The sequence below is a fragment of the Dasypus novemcinctus genome, chromosome 6 (genome assembly GCF_030445035.2).
Source record: "Dasypus novemcinctus isolate mDasNov1 chromosome 6, mDasNov1.1.hap2, whole genome shotgun sequence".
Lineage (NCBI taxonomy): Eukaryota > Metazoa > Chordata > Mammalia > Cingulata > Dasypodidae > Dasypus > Dasypus novemcinctus.
Genome location: NC_080678.1, coordinates 123,689,553 through 123,704,780, shown reverse-complemented (window position 1 = coordinate 123,704,780; position 15,228 = coordinate 123,689,553). Strand labels below are relative to the sequence as shown.

Below are 15,228 nucleotides of genomic sequence, written 5' to 3'. Positions count from 1 at the left end.
TTACTATTGTGAATGGTATTTGATTCCTGATTTCCTCCTGAGATTGCTCATTATTGGTGTACAGAAATGCTACTGATTTTGTTCATTTATTTTGTAACCTGCGACTTTACTGAACTCATAAGTTTTAGAAGCTTTGTTGTAGACTTCTCAGGGTTTTCTATGTATAGGATCATGTCATCTGCAAATAGTGAAATGTTGACTTCTTCCTTTCCAGTTTGGATGCCTTTTATATCTGGTTGTTGCTTCAGTGCTGGAGAAGTACTTCTAAGACTGTGTTAAATAGGAGGGGTGATAGTGGGCATCTTTGTCTTGTTCCTGATCTTAGAGGGAAAGATTTTAGAATTTCACCCTTGTAAATGATGTTAGCTGTGGGTTTTTCATATATATTCTTTATCATGTTTAGAAAGTTTCCTTCTATTCTGATCTTTTGCAGTGTTTTTATCAAGAAAGGGTGCTATATTTTGTCAAATGCTTTTTCTACATCTATAGATATGATCATGTGATTTTTTTCCCTTCAATATGTTTATATGGTGTATTACATTAATTGATTTTCTTATGTTGAACAATCCTTGCATACCATGAATGAAACCCACTTGGTCATGGTGTGTAATTTGTTTAATGTGTTGTTGAATATGATTAGCAAGTATTTCATTGAGGATTTTTGCGTCAAGGTTCATTAGAGAGATTGGTCTGTAATTTTCCTTTCTTGTGGTGTCTTTGTTTGGCTTTGGTACTAGAGTAATGTTGACATCATAGAATGTGTTAGGCAATGTTCCTTCTGTTTCAATTTATTGGAAGAGTTTAACAAAGATTGGTGTTAGTTTTTTCCAGAATGTTTTGTAGAATTCACCTGTCAAGCCATCTGGCCCAGGGCTCTTTCATTTGGAAGGTTTTTAATGACTGATTGTATCTCTTTACTTGTGATTGGTTTGTTGAGATCATCAGCTTCCTTTGTCAATGTAGGCTGCTTATGTGTTTCTAGGAATTTGTCCATTTTCTCTAAATTTTCCTTTTTGTTGGAATATAGTTTTTCAAAGTATCCTCTTATGATAGTCTTTATTTCTGTGGGATCAGTGGTGATATCTCCTTTCTCATTTCTTATTTTGTGTATTTGCATCTTCTCTTTTTTCTTTCTTTGATAATCTAGCTAAGGGTTTGTCAATTTTATTGATTTTCTCAAAGAACCAATTCTTGGTTTTGTTTATTTTTTCAAATGGTTTCTTATTTTCTGTCTCATTTAGTTCTGTTCTGATCTTTGTTATTTCTTTCTTCTTCCATTGGGGTTAGTTTGTTGTTTTTTAATTAATTCCTCCATGTGTGCATTTAGTTCTTCAACTTTAGCTCTTCTTTTTCGATGTATGAATTTATGGCTATAAATTTCCCTCTCAGTACTGCTTTCGCTGCATCCCATAAGTTTTGGTATGTTGTGTTATCATTTTCATTAGTTTCAGGGTAGTTATTAATTTCTTTTGAGATTTCCTCCTTAACCCACTGTTTTTCTAAGAGTGTGTTGTTTAACTTCCAAATCTTGGTGCCAAATCTGGGTCTCTGGCCCTTGCAGATTTCCAGCTTCATTTCATTGTGGTCAGAGAGATTATTTTATATGATTTCTATCTTTCTGAATTCATTGAGACTTTTTCTGTGGCCTGGCATGTGGTCTATCTTGGAGAATGATCCATGTGCACTTGAGAAGAATGTACATCCTGCTGTATTTGGGTGTAATGTTCTGTATATGTCTATTAGGTCCAGCTTCTCTAATATATTGTTCAAGGTCTTTGTTTCTTTATTGATTATCTTTTGAGATGTTGTGTCTAAAGTTGATAGTGGTATATTAAAGTCCCCCACTATAATTGTAGAAGCATCTATTCCTTCACTTAGTTTTTCCAGCGTTTGCCTCACATATTTGGAGACACCCTTGTTAGGAGCAGATATGTTTATTATTGTTCTTTCTTCTTGAAAGATTATCCCTTTCAGTAATATGTAGTGTCCGTCTTTGTCTCTCACAATTGTTTTGCATTTAAAGTCTATTTTGTCTGATATTAACATAGCTACTCTTACCTTTTTTTGGTTCTTGTTTGCTTGTAAGATTGTTTTTCGACCATTCTCTTTCAACTTCCTTGAATCCCTGGGTCTAAGGTGTGTTTCTTTCAGACAGCATATAGATGGGTCATATTTCCTTATCCAGTTTTCCAGTCTGAGTCCTCACTTCCTTCTCTCCCAGGCAGCAGGAAAGCTGCCTGAGAGGTTCAGTAGGAGATTCAAGTGGGTCCTTGTTGAATCAGCTCCGCACAGAAAACAATGACTTAATTTCCAGAGAGAGAGCACATACACCTCACCAGGAACCCCAAGTATGCTTTTGGAGCCTTGGAAAGCACCTCCTATAGTTCCCTCTCCTTTAGGTATGCTATGAGAGGTGTAGTTGATTTTCTGACTCCACCTTCTCCAAGGCTAAGTTTCCTATCCCAGGGTATTTAGGTGAGTCGGAATTTCTCAGCAGATTTGTCACTCCTCTCTTCCCAGACTCTCCCCAAGCCAGCTGGTATGCTCCTCCAAGCGCAAAAAATGAAAAATGAACAGAGAAAAGGGGGATTAAACACCAGAAAATCGTATTCACACTAGCCAGGCCCCACTACTGCACCCCCCACTGAATCCTTCCCACTCATAGAGTCAGTCCAAAACCAGAGGGCTAAGGCAATCCTGGACCTCTGGGAGTGCTAGACTTGAGAAAGGGAAGTCCAGGACTCTGCAGACGCAGGGCTCGTAGGTCCATGGAACTTGGGCTACAGGGACTCAGGGGACATGGACCTGGGGACCACTCATCTGGTGATCATGGGGCCCAGGAACACCACTGCACAACTGATAGATCTCAGGAAACACTGAGGCCACCAGCCCCAGGGGGAAGGGTCCCGCCAGTCCACAGCTTCTGACCTCTGTACTTGTAAGGCACAATTCTACCTTTAGCAAGCACCACTTCTGCCACTCTCTCTCCAAACTGGTGTCCACACACCCTCTGCCCTGCAAACCCCCAAGATAGCCCACTCTGGCAAGACTCCAACCCCACTCGGCCGCCTCTTTGCAGAAGATACCATAAGGTGCACCCACTCAGATGCCATCTTGCCCCACCTCCTCTGTTTTTCTTTTATATGTCTTGAAGATTAAAAAAAAAAAAAGGATATTGCTCTGCTAATTTGTGCTCAAAGTTACAATGCTTTTATGCTTGATTTTTCTTTTTAAATGTGACATTGACTTCTTCATAAAGATCCATACTTATGGGAACCACTCATCTGGAGGATAGATTATAGAACCATATGTTACAGACTAGACATTCTGACAGAAATCAGTGCATAGTGCTTAATTATATACAGTATGCCTAGTGCCTTAAAATATAGGATGTAACTCTGATTACAATAATGCATCTAGATGATCATAAAGGGAAATTATTTTTTGGAGCAGGTTCTTTGATAGTGCTAGTAATTATTTAGCACTACTAAAATAGTAAGCTTTATTAAAACTCAAAATAAACTGAAGGTACTATTAAAATATTTACAAGTATATGTTGATAGTAATTTTAGTTTAAAAAATTTTTAACCCAAATTATTCTTAGGAAAATCAGCAGTGAAACTTAATTATTACTTTTGGGAACCCCTAATATTTTGAAGTTTGTAAATAGATTTGACATAATGAGACCTATACTGGTTGGTTTCCCTTGCTTAAAATATACTTTTGTACTATTAAAATTTTCCTTGTATATTTTTTCAGCACAAATATTTATACTTATATTGACTCACATGGATATCTGAGAAAATATTTGTAGATTTCAGTTCTTCTCAGATATACAGGTTAGTAAGAATCTTCTTGGTATACGTGCTTTAGAATACTTACCCAGGAAAACCTAAATCCATAAAAGTGTGAGGTATCTTTCAAAGAGCAGAAAGGTTGGTTTTGAGAGTTTTAGAAGGAAGTGAATGACACAAGGTGTGCCCTGAGTAGATTTATCTTGACTAAACATCTGAGTTAATCAAGATGTGTGTTTTAAATTATAGGACTGATGATGTTATCAACCATATAGAAAGAGAGTTTGCCATCAAAATGATCCTTGTCCTAGAAAGAAAGAGGCTCTGAACTGCACATGTGAATGTTGGAGCCCTGGGAAGAAAACACAGAGGAATAAAGCTCCACAGACACGGTGAGTGCACGGGAGGAGAGACAAGCCATTCACCTATTAGTCTATGGCTGACCTTGTGGAGAAAAGCATGCCTGAGCATGGAGAGAACTGTGCCCCAGGGAGAGAGACAATGCCTAGAGAGCCTAATGGCTCACAGCTGATATTGGAAGAAGCTGGGACCACATAGCCTTAGGAGGAAGAGGAAGGCTGGACGTCAGCAGCCATTTTGCTCCAACATGTGGCAAAGGACTTTGGTAATGGAAGTAACTTTATGTTACTTCTGCTTTATGGTCTGGTAACTGTAAGCTCCTACCCCAAATAAAAAGCTTTCATTTAAAAAAAATGAACTGAACATGTTGTGAAAATTGCCTCATTAAGACTTGGATTCCTTGCATTCTCAGACCATTTGGGTTCTCATGAATAAGGTAGGGAATTTTAACCAGGCAAGAGAGTCCTAGTTTATTTTGTAAATGATTTTCTTTTTAGTCAGAATGTATTTAATTTGACTGCAGGCAGTTGGACCCAGGCCATGTGAGGTCAGGTTAACTTATTGTGTATGTGCAATATTTCTGGATTTATATTTGATCATTTTCTATTGCCATTCAAGGAGGGTTTATACAGTTGAACCAGGGGGAGAAATGAAAATATGAACCAAAAAATAAATGTGCAAAGAATAATTATATCAGGGACCTGATAGAATAGTAGTATTGGGAGGGCAAACAATACCTTATGTTGGGGATCAATGAAGATTCTCTGAGGAAATGACAAACAAACAAGTGAAGGAACATGAGGATGATGTGGGAAAGTGTTGTAGGGGATTTCCATGAAAATGAAGGATGGTTAGCTAACATGTATGTATCTGTGTTTCTCTGAGTGATGAATTCTTATCTAATCCTTGGATGCCTGGAGGAGTCCTAACTTAAAATTACTTAATTTGAAGAGAAATATTTTGTTTAAGTGGTGTACCTTGATTATATTATATATGTATAAACTTTTTAAACATCTAGTTAATCAGAGAATAAGTTTTAGAAGAAGACATTTTATTTATATTTCTGAGGTCACTGTAATGTCTTGAGTTATATTTGACTTTTTTGTCTCTCTGAAAATAGAAATGTACAGTCTCATTTTAGAGCAAACAGTGGAATCAATTGAAGCATTTCAATAGATGTGTGAGATTATCATGATAGTGTACTGAAATGGGAGTGCAAAGGGCCTACAATTCATCCTTGAAATGTTCTAATAATATTGTTTGAGTAGTGCCGTGCAGAACACAAGAGGAAGGAGTGACTAGTATAACTTGAATACACTAAGGGAACTGAGATGTCCTAGGATTCTATGAAAGTTCCTAAAAGGTCCAATTTGTCTTCCAAGTTCTAGATTGAAGCACACATACTTGAGGTGGGGAGCTTATTGGAGATAGTAGCACAATTTACTTAAAAGGAAGTCTGTGTGATGTTATTAACTCACCTTTTAAGGCTGTGTGAGAAAAGTGTAAAAGTACTCGTAGATTGTGAAGGAAGAAAAAGGAAATCAGGCACAAGATTAAGCATGGGGGCATTTGGGTTCATAATAGAAGAGAAACAATCAGGTTAAATGGTGAGATTGATTGTGATAGGAGAGATTTAAAAAAGACATAGGAAAGACAAGAATTTAGTTGGAGACACTAACTTAATCAAGTGACCAGACTCTTCAATGAGAGAGAATGAGTACCTAATGGGTATGAATGCAGGAATAACTGGATGTGGTGTTAATTTGAGGTAATTTTTAAACATTATATTATTCACCTTGGTATGATGTTAATCTCATCTGGTAAAAGTAATGTGAAATGTGAGAATATATGGTACTCAAACTGTGGGACTTGAAGTGATTATGGAAGATGGAAGAATAACTCAATTATCAAAATGTAGTCTATTTCTCAGGTGTATTTGTAAAGTAGTCGGAGTTGTGATTCTGTATTAAATCATAAAGCAAGAGATCAGTAATGTGCTGTGTCACAAGCAGTAATAAACATGATAGGAAATTAGAATCACCTCCTATGTGGGCAGATATAGAAAACTGTCAGATATTTATTGAAACATATGGTAAATATTGTTTGCAGAAAATGTATGCTGAAATATATATGCTTTGTATAAATCTGGCAGTAAAGATTATATGAGGTAGAAGCTAATGTTTGGGAAGTGGCTTTAATACAATGGGGGTTTCCTTGTGACAGGAGAACCTGTGCAGGGGGTTAATTGTAACAAACTATATGAAGAGAAGTTTTAATAACAGGATATCTGATTATTTAACTGAGAAGTTACATTCCATGTAATACCTAAGTTTTGCATGTAACCCTTAAGATATTTGAATTTGGGGTATTTGAAGAAAAAAAATTTACATCTAGGTGTGTCTTTTCTGGCCACATATGTTTGTCATATTACTTCAGCACTCTGAACCTCTATTTGGAACATTTGTTAAATGAGTAAATTAAACTTATCAGCTGCTTACTGTAAAGATTAAGTTATTTAAAATATGTAATTCTCCAAATATGTTGAATACAATCATTTTCTTCCTTAACTTGAGATACAAATGCCTAAGTTAATCCTCGATCTGATCAACCCCATAATAGTATATGCACACACGTACACACACACACACACATATATATATTACTCTCAATAATGTATATTTCTTAAGTTTCTTAGTTGATTTCCAAACATATCATGTTTAGATGCAAAACTTAGTGATGAGGGGTTTGCATTGGTATAAATCACATATGGAAGAACTAAAGTGTGTTAGGATAAAACTTCAGGTTCATGGTAGAGGAGGAAGGAAGTCAGAGTCCAGAAGACACAAATGCATGTGAGAGAACCAGTGCTATTTTAAAAATCAGTAATAACTGAGAAATTCCAGTCTGCTTTTCTCTTGTGATGAGGACCCAATTCCAGATGTGATTTTGGTCAGGGATTCCTATGTTTTGGAATCAGAATGAATTAAAAGTTTCTGAACAACATGGGCTGATTAATTAATATGATTCATGGATTTTCATGTTCTTATCTGTACAGTGACGGTAATCATATCATCTTCATTAGCCAGAGAAGACAAGACCCCCAGCATCTTGACTCTGGGAAAGGAGAGTCCTCCCCTTATTTCCTTTTGTTGATTGGTTTAGATATACTCCTGAGTGAAGGATTTAGCATTCATGACAGGTGGGCCTGAAAGTGTCATCAAGACTTGAATCTTAAGTCTTCTTCTTCCATTCTCAGCTTTGCTTACCTTCTCCTTATTTGGTTGTGAGTGCAAATCCAGAGGAAGGTAGATGACATCTAAAGTATTTACAATGCAATCACAGGTGAGTAAGGAATTCTTCTTTTACTGAAATTGCACCTGTGTTGCCAGCAGGTGGGAAGATTTCGCCTATTGGCATGGGTATTTCAAGTGTATTTAAGAGCTATGTAACGATCTGAGCTTAAATTAAGTTTATACAGAACTCTTTAATATTTGTGATAAGTTAGGGACTGATGAATGAGTAGCCTTCCAAGGTAATTGCAAGAGTTGGTTCCAGCTTCCATAGACTGTATTCTCTGAAAAAATGACAGATGTTTTCTTTTTCTTATACATCCATGGCCTCATTGGATAAATAATGAATTCATTGATCATGGTAGTACCTCAGGTTGGCCCTGGCATGTAATGAATAGACGTAACATAGATGAACAAGAAGAGAAGTTTATAGTCAGAAAAGAGACTAAGTTTTCAGATGTGCAGTCAATCCAGCATTACATGTTCTGTGGTGTAGGGTAGGAATAATTGCCAGAAGCATGAGAAGGTGACTAAATTAAAGGAAATGAGAAATTATGTATTTATTTCCCCAACTTTAATTTTCTTAAAATTTTGATGGAATATATTTTCTCCTTTTGAAATATTTTTTAAAAGAAAACTAAAATTCACCTTACCACTGTTGTTTAAATTTCCTAACTTCCGTTTTCTAAGGCAAACTTATATGGGAATTAATTTTTCCTTCACTGTGGCTGTGGTTTCAGGAACTTTATAATCAGTAGTTTAAAATTTATTTCTCTGTGAATATTTTTGAAGATTTGGAGAGACCAGAAGCAATGAACAGTGTTCTTTTAATCTTTCATGCATGGATGAGATGAAGATAAAAGTGAGTCAATGAAAACTGGTATTTGTAGACCCTAGAAAAAGTTGAGATTGGAAAATCTCCTTCAACAGGAATTGTCAGTCTAAGGCCATGTATCAGTACAGCTGTCTCAAGCAATCCCTGGCTCATAACCCTGAACCATCTGTGTTTATATATTACAATGAATACCTGAGTTATGTAGCACTGAGGAAGGCAGGAATTATTAATTTGATACCTATTCAGTTTAGCAGAATTCTGAATATTTCTTCAAGTTTCTCTGCCATTTTAATGAATAAATAGACCTCTGAAATTGAATCTAGATAGAAAATGATTCATACATTAACTTGCATTTGTCAAAATGCATAACCTATTCTTAAATTATTTTATAAATGAGAGGAAATTGAGGTCATCTGTATATTGGAATAATCTAAGCATACTTATTTTTTTAAATGAGATATGGATATTACTTGCCTTACGATAAGTCTGTAAATTTACTTGGAATTATTTGGAAATATTTATTTACCTGTGAAGCTTGAATGAAAGCCTTATAATCAGCAGAAAGAAGACATAATTAGAAGTTAATTGGGAAATTTCCAGGTGTGTATATCATCCCTTTTCATATGATTTTCTTTTACAATGTGGTAGGTATTATGTATTCAGAGTGTGTATGTGTCCGAGTGCATCTGAAAGGCAGATGACTATTCAGCATTGAGAATGCTGTTAGTGTAACCCCATACACATTTTGAGTTGTATATGCACTGTTTGTTCTTCTTTAGTGCTATTTTTCTACATCACACTCAGAACATTGCTTAGGATCCTGCTGTGTGAACACAAATTTCTGTGATGTTTTAGGAGTATGTGACTTTCAAGGATGTGACTGTAGACTTCACCCAGGAAGAGTGGGACCTGTTAGACACATCCCAGCAAAAGCTGTTCAGAGAAGTGATGCTGGAGAATATCAATAACCTGGTCTCAGTAGGTGAGATTCTTAAAATTTTTCTACCATCTCTATCACTTATCTTTCTCCCATCTATGTATATGTATGTATAAATAGCAATAAATTTAGCATAAATCATCTTCCATTTATTCAAGTATTTCTCCATATTGTATAATCTTTTCCCTTATATTTTATGATTTTAATACATTTATATTGTATTATGAACATTCATATTGTGTTATAAAATATAAAACTCCTAAATGTTTGTTTCCTTATTTTTTTTACATATAGTTTACCCCAATAGAATTTAATATTCTGGACCACAGCTTAATGTCTTTCTTGAATCTCAATTTCCAGCACTCAGTGCTGTGCTGAGAACTCAATGAATAATTTTGAATGGATAAGTAATTGACTGTGGTGAAATAAATATTCTGCTCCAATGGCTATGCTGAGACTTCAGAACATAGTAGTAAATTCATTGCATGTACCTTTTTCCACATAGAATTTAGATCATTCTTTTGGGATATATATTAATAGGATTATATTTGAACATAATATTGAATCACTTTGGAAACAGATTTCTCTCCATTTAGAATATAGTTTGTAATGCAGTTTCTCTTTGTACTAGTGCATGGATAACAATAACCAGCGGTCCTCATTGAAATGGGCAAAAGTTGAAGCATTACAGTTTCTCTTGAAATATTATCAGTTATCTGAGCTCTGGGTTTTGTTGCATTGCTGACCTTCAATGTTTACCTTATTCTTTGGTTACCTGCCATGTACATCATGATCTTGCACTGTTACTATCACAACTCAAAATCTGGATAACTTTTTTTTAATATAAACAGGATATCAAGTCTCCAAAAGAGATTTGATTTCACAGTTGGAACAAAGAGATGTGAGGAGAGAAGAAATAGCATTTCCTCAGTGCCAGAATTCAGGTGAGTGCTAAGGACCTGTACATCAGAAGAGGGGTCTCATGATATAGGAAGTATGTGCTTCAGTATTTTAACTTCGGAATTACTTAAGTGAATTATGCCTTCTTTAAGTTTCCTTATATGAGTTTTGATTTCTAAAATGTAGCTGATGATATTGGGGAAATTTTAGTCACATGTGTGTATTCCATGTTTCTCAAATTTTATCAAGTGTCATTGGCATTGTGAAAGGGATATTCATTTGTTACTGCAATTAAACCTTCACAAAATGATCCTTGTCCTGGTCCTATTCTTGGAATATTTTCCCTCCCTGACATCCCAAATTCTTTTTTCTCTTATTGTACATTTCTGATTATAATATCTTATAATGTTTTCTTATCCCTGAAGTACTCATTAATTCAATATTTCCCAGCTTACTGTGAATATGGGAATCACACTAAAAGAGATACTTGAAACTTTCCAAAGTTTTTGTCCCCTCAATGCTATTCTAACAATTTATTTTGTTTTTGTTTTTGTTTTGTTTTTTGATTACTACAGGGAGGAAAAGTGCTTTTAAAACATGTGAAACAATAGAAATGATATTCAACCAGTCTATCTGTGGGAAAGACATTTCTAAAATCATGGAATTGGTAAGCTTGATTTTGTGTACCCTAGTTTTCCAAATAGATTCTTAGGATAGAATGAATTAGGAATTCAGTAAAACCATGAAACTACTTAATTTTGGGTTTAAATGCTAATCTAGCAACAGCCTGTGATAGTTTGAATTAAAGTAAAAATTAACCTGAAATGTTCATATCTTACCTATGTTCATATCTGAAATGACTTCCATAAACACATTTCATGTACATAATCTTTGAAACATAATGAAGCTCAAAATTGATTAGATACCTCTGCAATTAGGTTGTTATAATAGAGAATATTTGAGTATGAAATAGAATATATATGAAACCAACAGGGCAGTTATTTTAATTGGAGTCTATCACAGGTGGATTATTCTAGGTTTCATATGTAGGGATATGAAGAAATTCATTTTTATTGACAAATGTTTTACAATCTCCCATCTCATTCCCTACAGCAGAGATCTCACAACAAAAAGAATTCCTTTAAATGTAGTTATTTGCAAGAAGATTCCTCTCACATGTTCACAGTGAAACAACTCAGTGAAACAATTCACAAGACAAAGAAATCCTATTTCAACAAACCACCTCCAACTATCCTCAGTGATCATTCATCCTTTAATCAACATAAGGCTGTTAACCCCAGAAATACATCATATGAATGTTACCAAAGTGCTAAAAATTATATGCAGTGGTCTGATGATAGACAGTACAATGTTATTCCCATTGGAGAGAAATACCATGAATGTCACCTACATGGGAAAGTTTTCAGTCAACATTCCCATCTTCAAGAACTTGAGAGAACTACTGAAGATAAACCACAGGATTGCCATCTTTGTGGGAAAGCCTTTATTCACTCCTCTTCCCTAAAAAATCATCAGAGAACTCACATTGGAGAGAAAATGAATGAATGTCATCTTTGTGGGAAAGCCTTCAGGAATGCCTTTTCCCCAAAAAGCCATCAGAGAACTCACACTGGAGAGAAACACTATGAATGTCATCTTTGTGGGAAAGCCTTCAGGGATGCCTTTTCCCTAAAAAGCCATCAGAGAACTCACAATGGAAAGAAACCCCATGAATTTCATCTTTGTGGGAAAGCCTTCACTACATCCTCTTCCCATCTATATCAAGAGAATACTCACACTGGAGAGAAACCCCATGAATGTCATCTTTGTGGGAAAGCCTTCCGTCACTCCTCTTCCCTCAAAAGACATCAGATTACTCACACTGGAGAGAAAACACATGAATGTCATCTTTGTGGGAAAACCTTCAGTCGCTCTTCTTACCTTATAGTACACCTGAGAACTCACACTGGAGAGAAACCATATGAATGTCGTCTTTGTGGGAAAACTTTCAGGCAAACCTCTAACTTAAGACAACATGAGAGAACTCATACCAGAGAGAAACCATATGGATGCCATATATGTGGGAAAGCCTTCAGATACTATACTCTTCTTAAAGTACATGAGAGATCTCACACAGGAGAGCAACCCTATAAGTGTCATCTTTGTGGGAAAGCCCTCAGCCAATCCTCTTCCCTAAAAACACATCTGGTAATGCACACTGGAGAGAAAATGTATGAATGTCATCTTTGTGGGAAAGCCTTCAGGAATGCCTCATACCTAAAAAGCCATCAGAAAATTCACACTGGAGAGAAACCCTATGAATGCCATATTTGTGGAAAAGCCTTTAGTCACTCCTCTTATCTTATAGTACATATGAGAACTCACACTGGAGAGAAACCATATGAATGTCATTTTTGTGGGAAAGCCTTCATTCAATCCTCTAACCTAAGACAACACAAAAAAATTCACACTGAAGAGAAGCTTTGAATGTCATCTATGTGGGTACATCTTCAGTCAATATGCTTATCCTAAACATGAGAGATCTCACACTGGAGAGAAACACTGTGAATGCCATATTTGTGGGAAGGCTTCATTCATCCCTCTTCTGTGATAAAACATGAAAGAACTCACCCTGGAGATAAAATATGAACATCACCAATGTAAGAAAGCATTCAGTAATTATTCTAATTTTAGATGACATGAGACAATGGAGAGAAATCCTATGAATTTTATCAATGCAGGAAAGCTTCCAGTCAGCATTCCCATTTTCAACGACCTGAGAGAACTCACACTAGAGAGAAACCCTGTAAATGTTATTTATGTGAAATAAACCAGTTAAGTTTTTTACTTTTAAACACCCTGTGACACTCACACTGTAGAAAAACCCAATGAATGTTGTCTATGTAGGAAACCTTTAACCTATGTTTCTGCCTTCAGGCAACATGACAGAATTCATGCTGGACAGATACCATAACATATGTATGAGAAAACCTTAATTTGTCTAGACTTAGACAATAGGAGGATATCAAATGATTAGAATCCCTACAAATGTCAATTATTTGAGAACTTCAGTCATAGATTTAACCTTTAAGTATACATGACAACTCACATTCTAAAGAAACACAATTTTGAATGTGTTCAGAATTTCCTATAATCATCCATATTACTTCAGATAATTTAATGACATTCATACTGGTAATAATCTATATGTATGTCATTTATATAGCAAAGCCCTTAGTAGATAAATGATATACTATGCGACAAAACACATAAATATAATGGGATTGGAGAGCTTCTTCCTACTACTCTGATAAGCTAATCAGGTAAATCACACTTGAGGAAGTCTACATCTGTACTCAATTTGGGATTGCCTTAATTCCCAATTTATCCTTTAAATTAAATGAGTGAATTCCAAAACAGTAAAACACTAGGTCTTTAATCACTATGCACAATTGTTCAGTCAAAAGTCAGCCTTAGTGTGCTAAAGGAAACACAGTGTAAGAATAACCACACAACATTAAACAAGAGGAAGAAGACTTTATTAGGAGGATGAAACCACATGAGGGATTTCCAAAAAGAATGCAAAGAAAATTCATGAAAAATCATTTATTAAGAGATTGGAGAGTTTGTGTACATTAGTAATTTTGTCTCTGTAATGAATATTGTTTTAGGGGTTTGGGGAAATGATTGTGTATCTGATGGGAGATTTGTGGATATCAACTGGAAATTTTGTAAGTTTCAGGATAGAAGAGTGTGAAATCTGGGATACTGGAGTCTTTTCCACATAATTGAATGTATTTCTCTGGTTGCCTTTCCTGAGTCAGTGATTCAACATTTGAAGGGAAGAAATAGATATGGTCACTTTGTTCCTAATATTAGAGATAACAAGACTACATCTCCATGACTAGAATGTTTAGCAGTGGGTGTGAGATTCATTACACAATAGTTCACTGATCCAGGCAGAGGTCCCGATCATTTGCACTCCCCATCACTAATTTCCCAGTAGGAAGTACCCAGGAAAAATACACTGCTATAATCATCTTGTTAATAATAAATTATCTACTAGATTACAAAGCAGTCTATGCCCATAGGCTGTGATGTTATGATGGCTGACATTTGAAAATCCTGTCCTTTATATTAATTATTTAAACTTTAAGATCCAGAGTATGCAAATATGGAAATTTTACAGCTAAGCTTTTTTTATTAAATCCAATTTGTGCATACATATTAGGAATGCATACAGTCCACCCAAAGTGTGGAGTCACTGGTATTTTGGCATAATCACATAGTTGTGTATTCATCACTTCAATCATTAGAACATTTTCATTGTTTCAATAGTAATAAAAACAGGAAAACAAAAATTCTTCAGCTCTCAATCTCTGATTCTACTGCCGTACATAGCTGCTCTTTTTGGCTATTCTTGCATATATTTTTTAATACATTTAATTGAGATATAGACACAATCTTTCCTAAGTGTATAATCAGTAGGTCTTATAATCAAAATGTGCTTCCATCACCAAAACAGTTTTAGAACAATTTCATTACTCCATAAAGAAAAACTCCACACCCCTTAACAATCACCTCACAATCTATCATGTCACACCCCTATATAATCTAATTTAATTTTCATGGATTGATTTATATTTGCATGTTAAAGAAATGGAACCAAACAATCTTGACTTTTTATTTGCATATGGTGTGAGAGAATGGTTTACCTATTTTTTGTAATAGTTATTAAAAGCATTTTTGGACATACTTCAATTACATAAATTATACATGAAAAAGGTAGGGGATTCCCATAAAACCCACTACCCCTCCCACACATTCCCATATTAATAGCATCATTCCTTAGTGTGGTACATTTGTTTCAATTGATCAACACAGATTGGAACATTCCCACTAAGTGTGGATTATAGTTTTCATTATAGTTTAAACCACAATTTTGTAAGTAATGGCAAGATATTTAAAGCCTGAATGTCATTGCAGTATCTTTTAGGACAATTCCAATGTCTCAAAAATCCTATATTATACTTATTTTTCCATCTCCCTCTACTCAAACCTCCATAGGCCACTGCTTCCACATCAATGATAAAAGTTATTCCATTGCTAGAA

General features: G+C 35.3%; 1 protein-coding gene across 2 annotated transcripts in view; it reads left to right on the top strand.

Moving 5' to 3' along the window:
- The window catches only part of LOC105746990 (zinc finger protein 596-like), a 49,036-nt gene extending 34,160 nt beyond the window's left edge, over positions 1-14,876 (top strand). For both annotated transcript variants that reach the window (XM_071215943.1, XM_012528562.4), the window contains exons 3-8: positions 4,044-4,186; positions 7,411-7,496; positions 9,135-9,261; positions 10,068-10,160; positions 10,692-10,783; positions 11,230-14,876. In XM_071215943.1, coding sequence (XP_071072044.1) covers positions 7,464-7,496; positions 9,135-9,261; positions 10,068-10,160; positions 10,692-10,783; positions 11,230-12,603 — 1,719 coding nt within the window. In that variant the 5' untranslated portion in view covers positions 4,044-4,186; positions 7,411-7,463 and the 3' untranslated portion in view covers positions 12,604-14,876. The remainder of the gene's footprint in view (positions 1-4,043; positions 4,187-7,410; positions 7,497-9,134; positions 9,262-10,067; positions 10,161-10,691; positions 10,784-11,229) is intronic.
- The last annotated feature ends 352 nt before the right edge of the window (positions 14,877-15,228 follow it).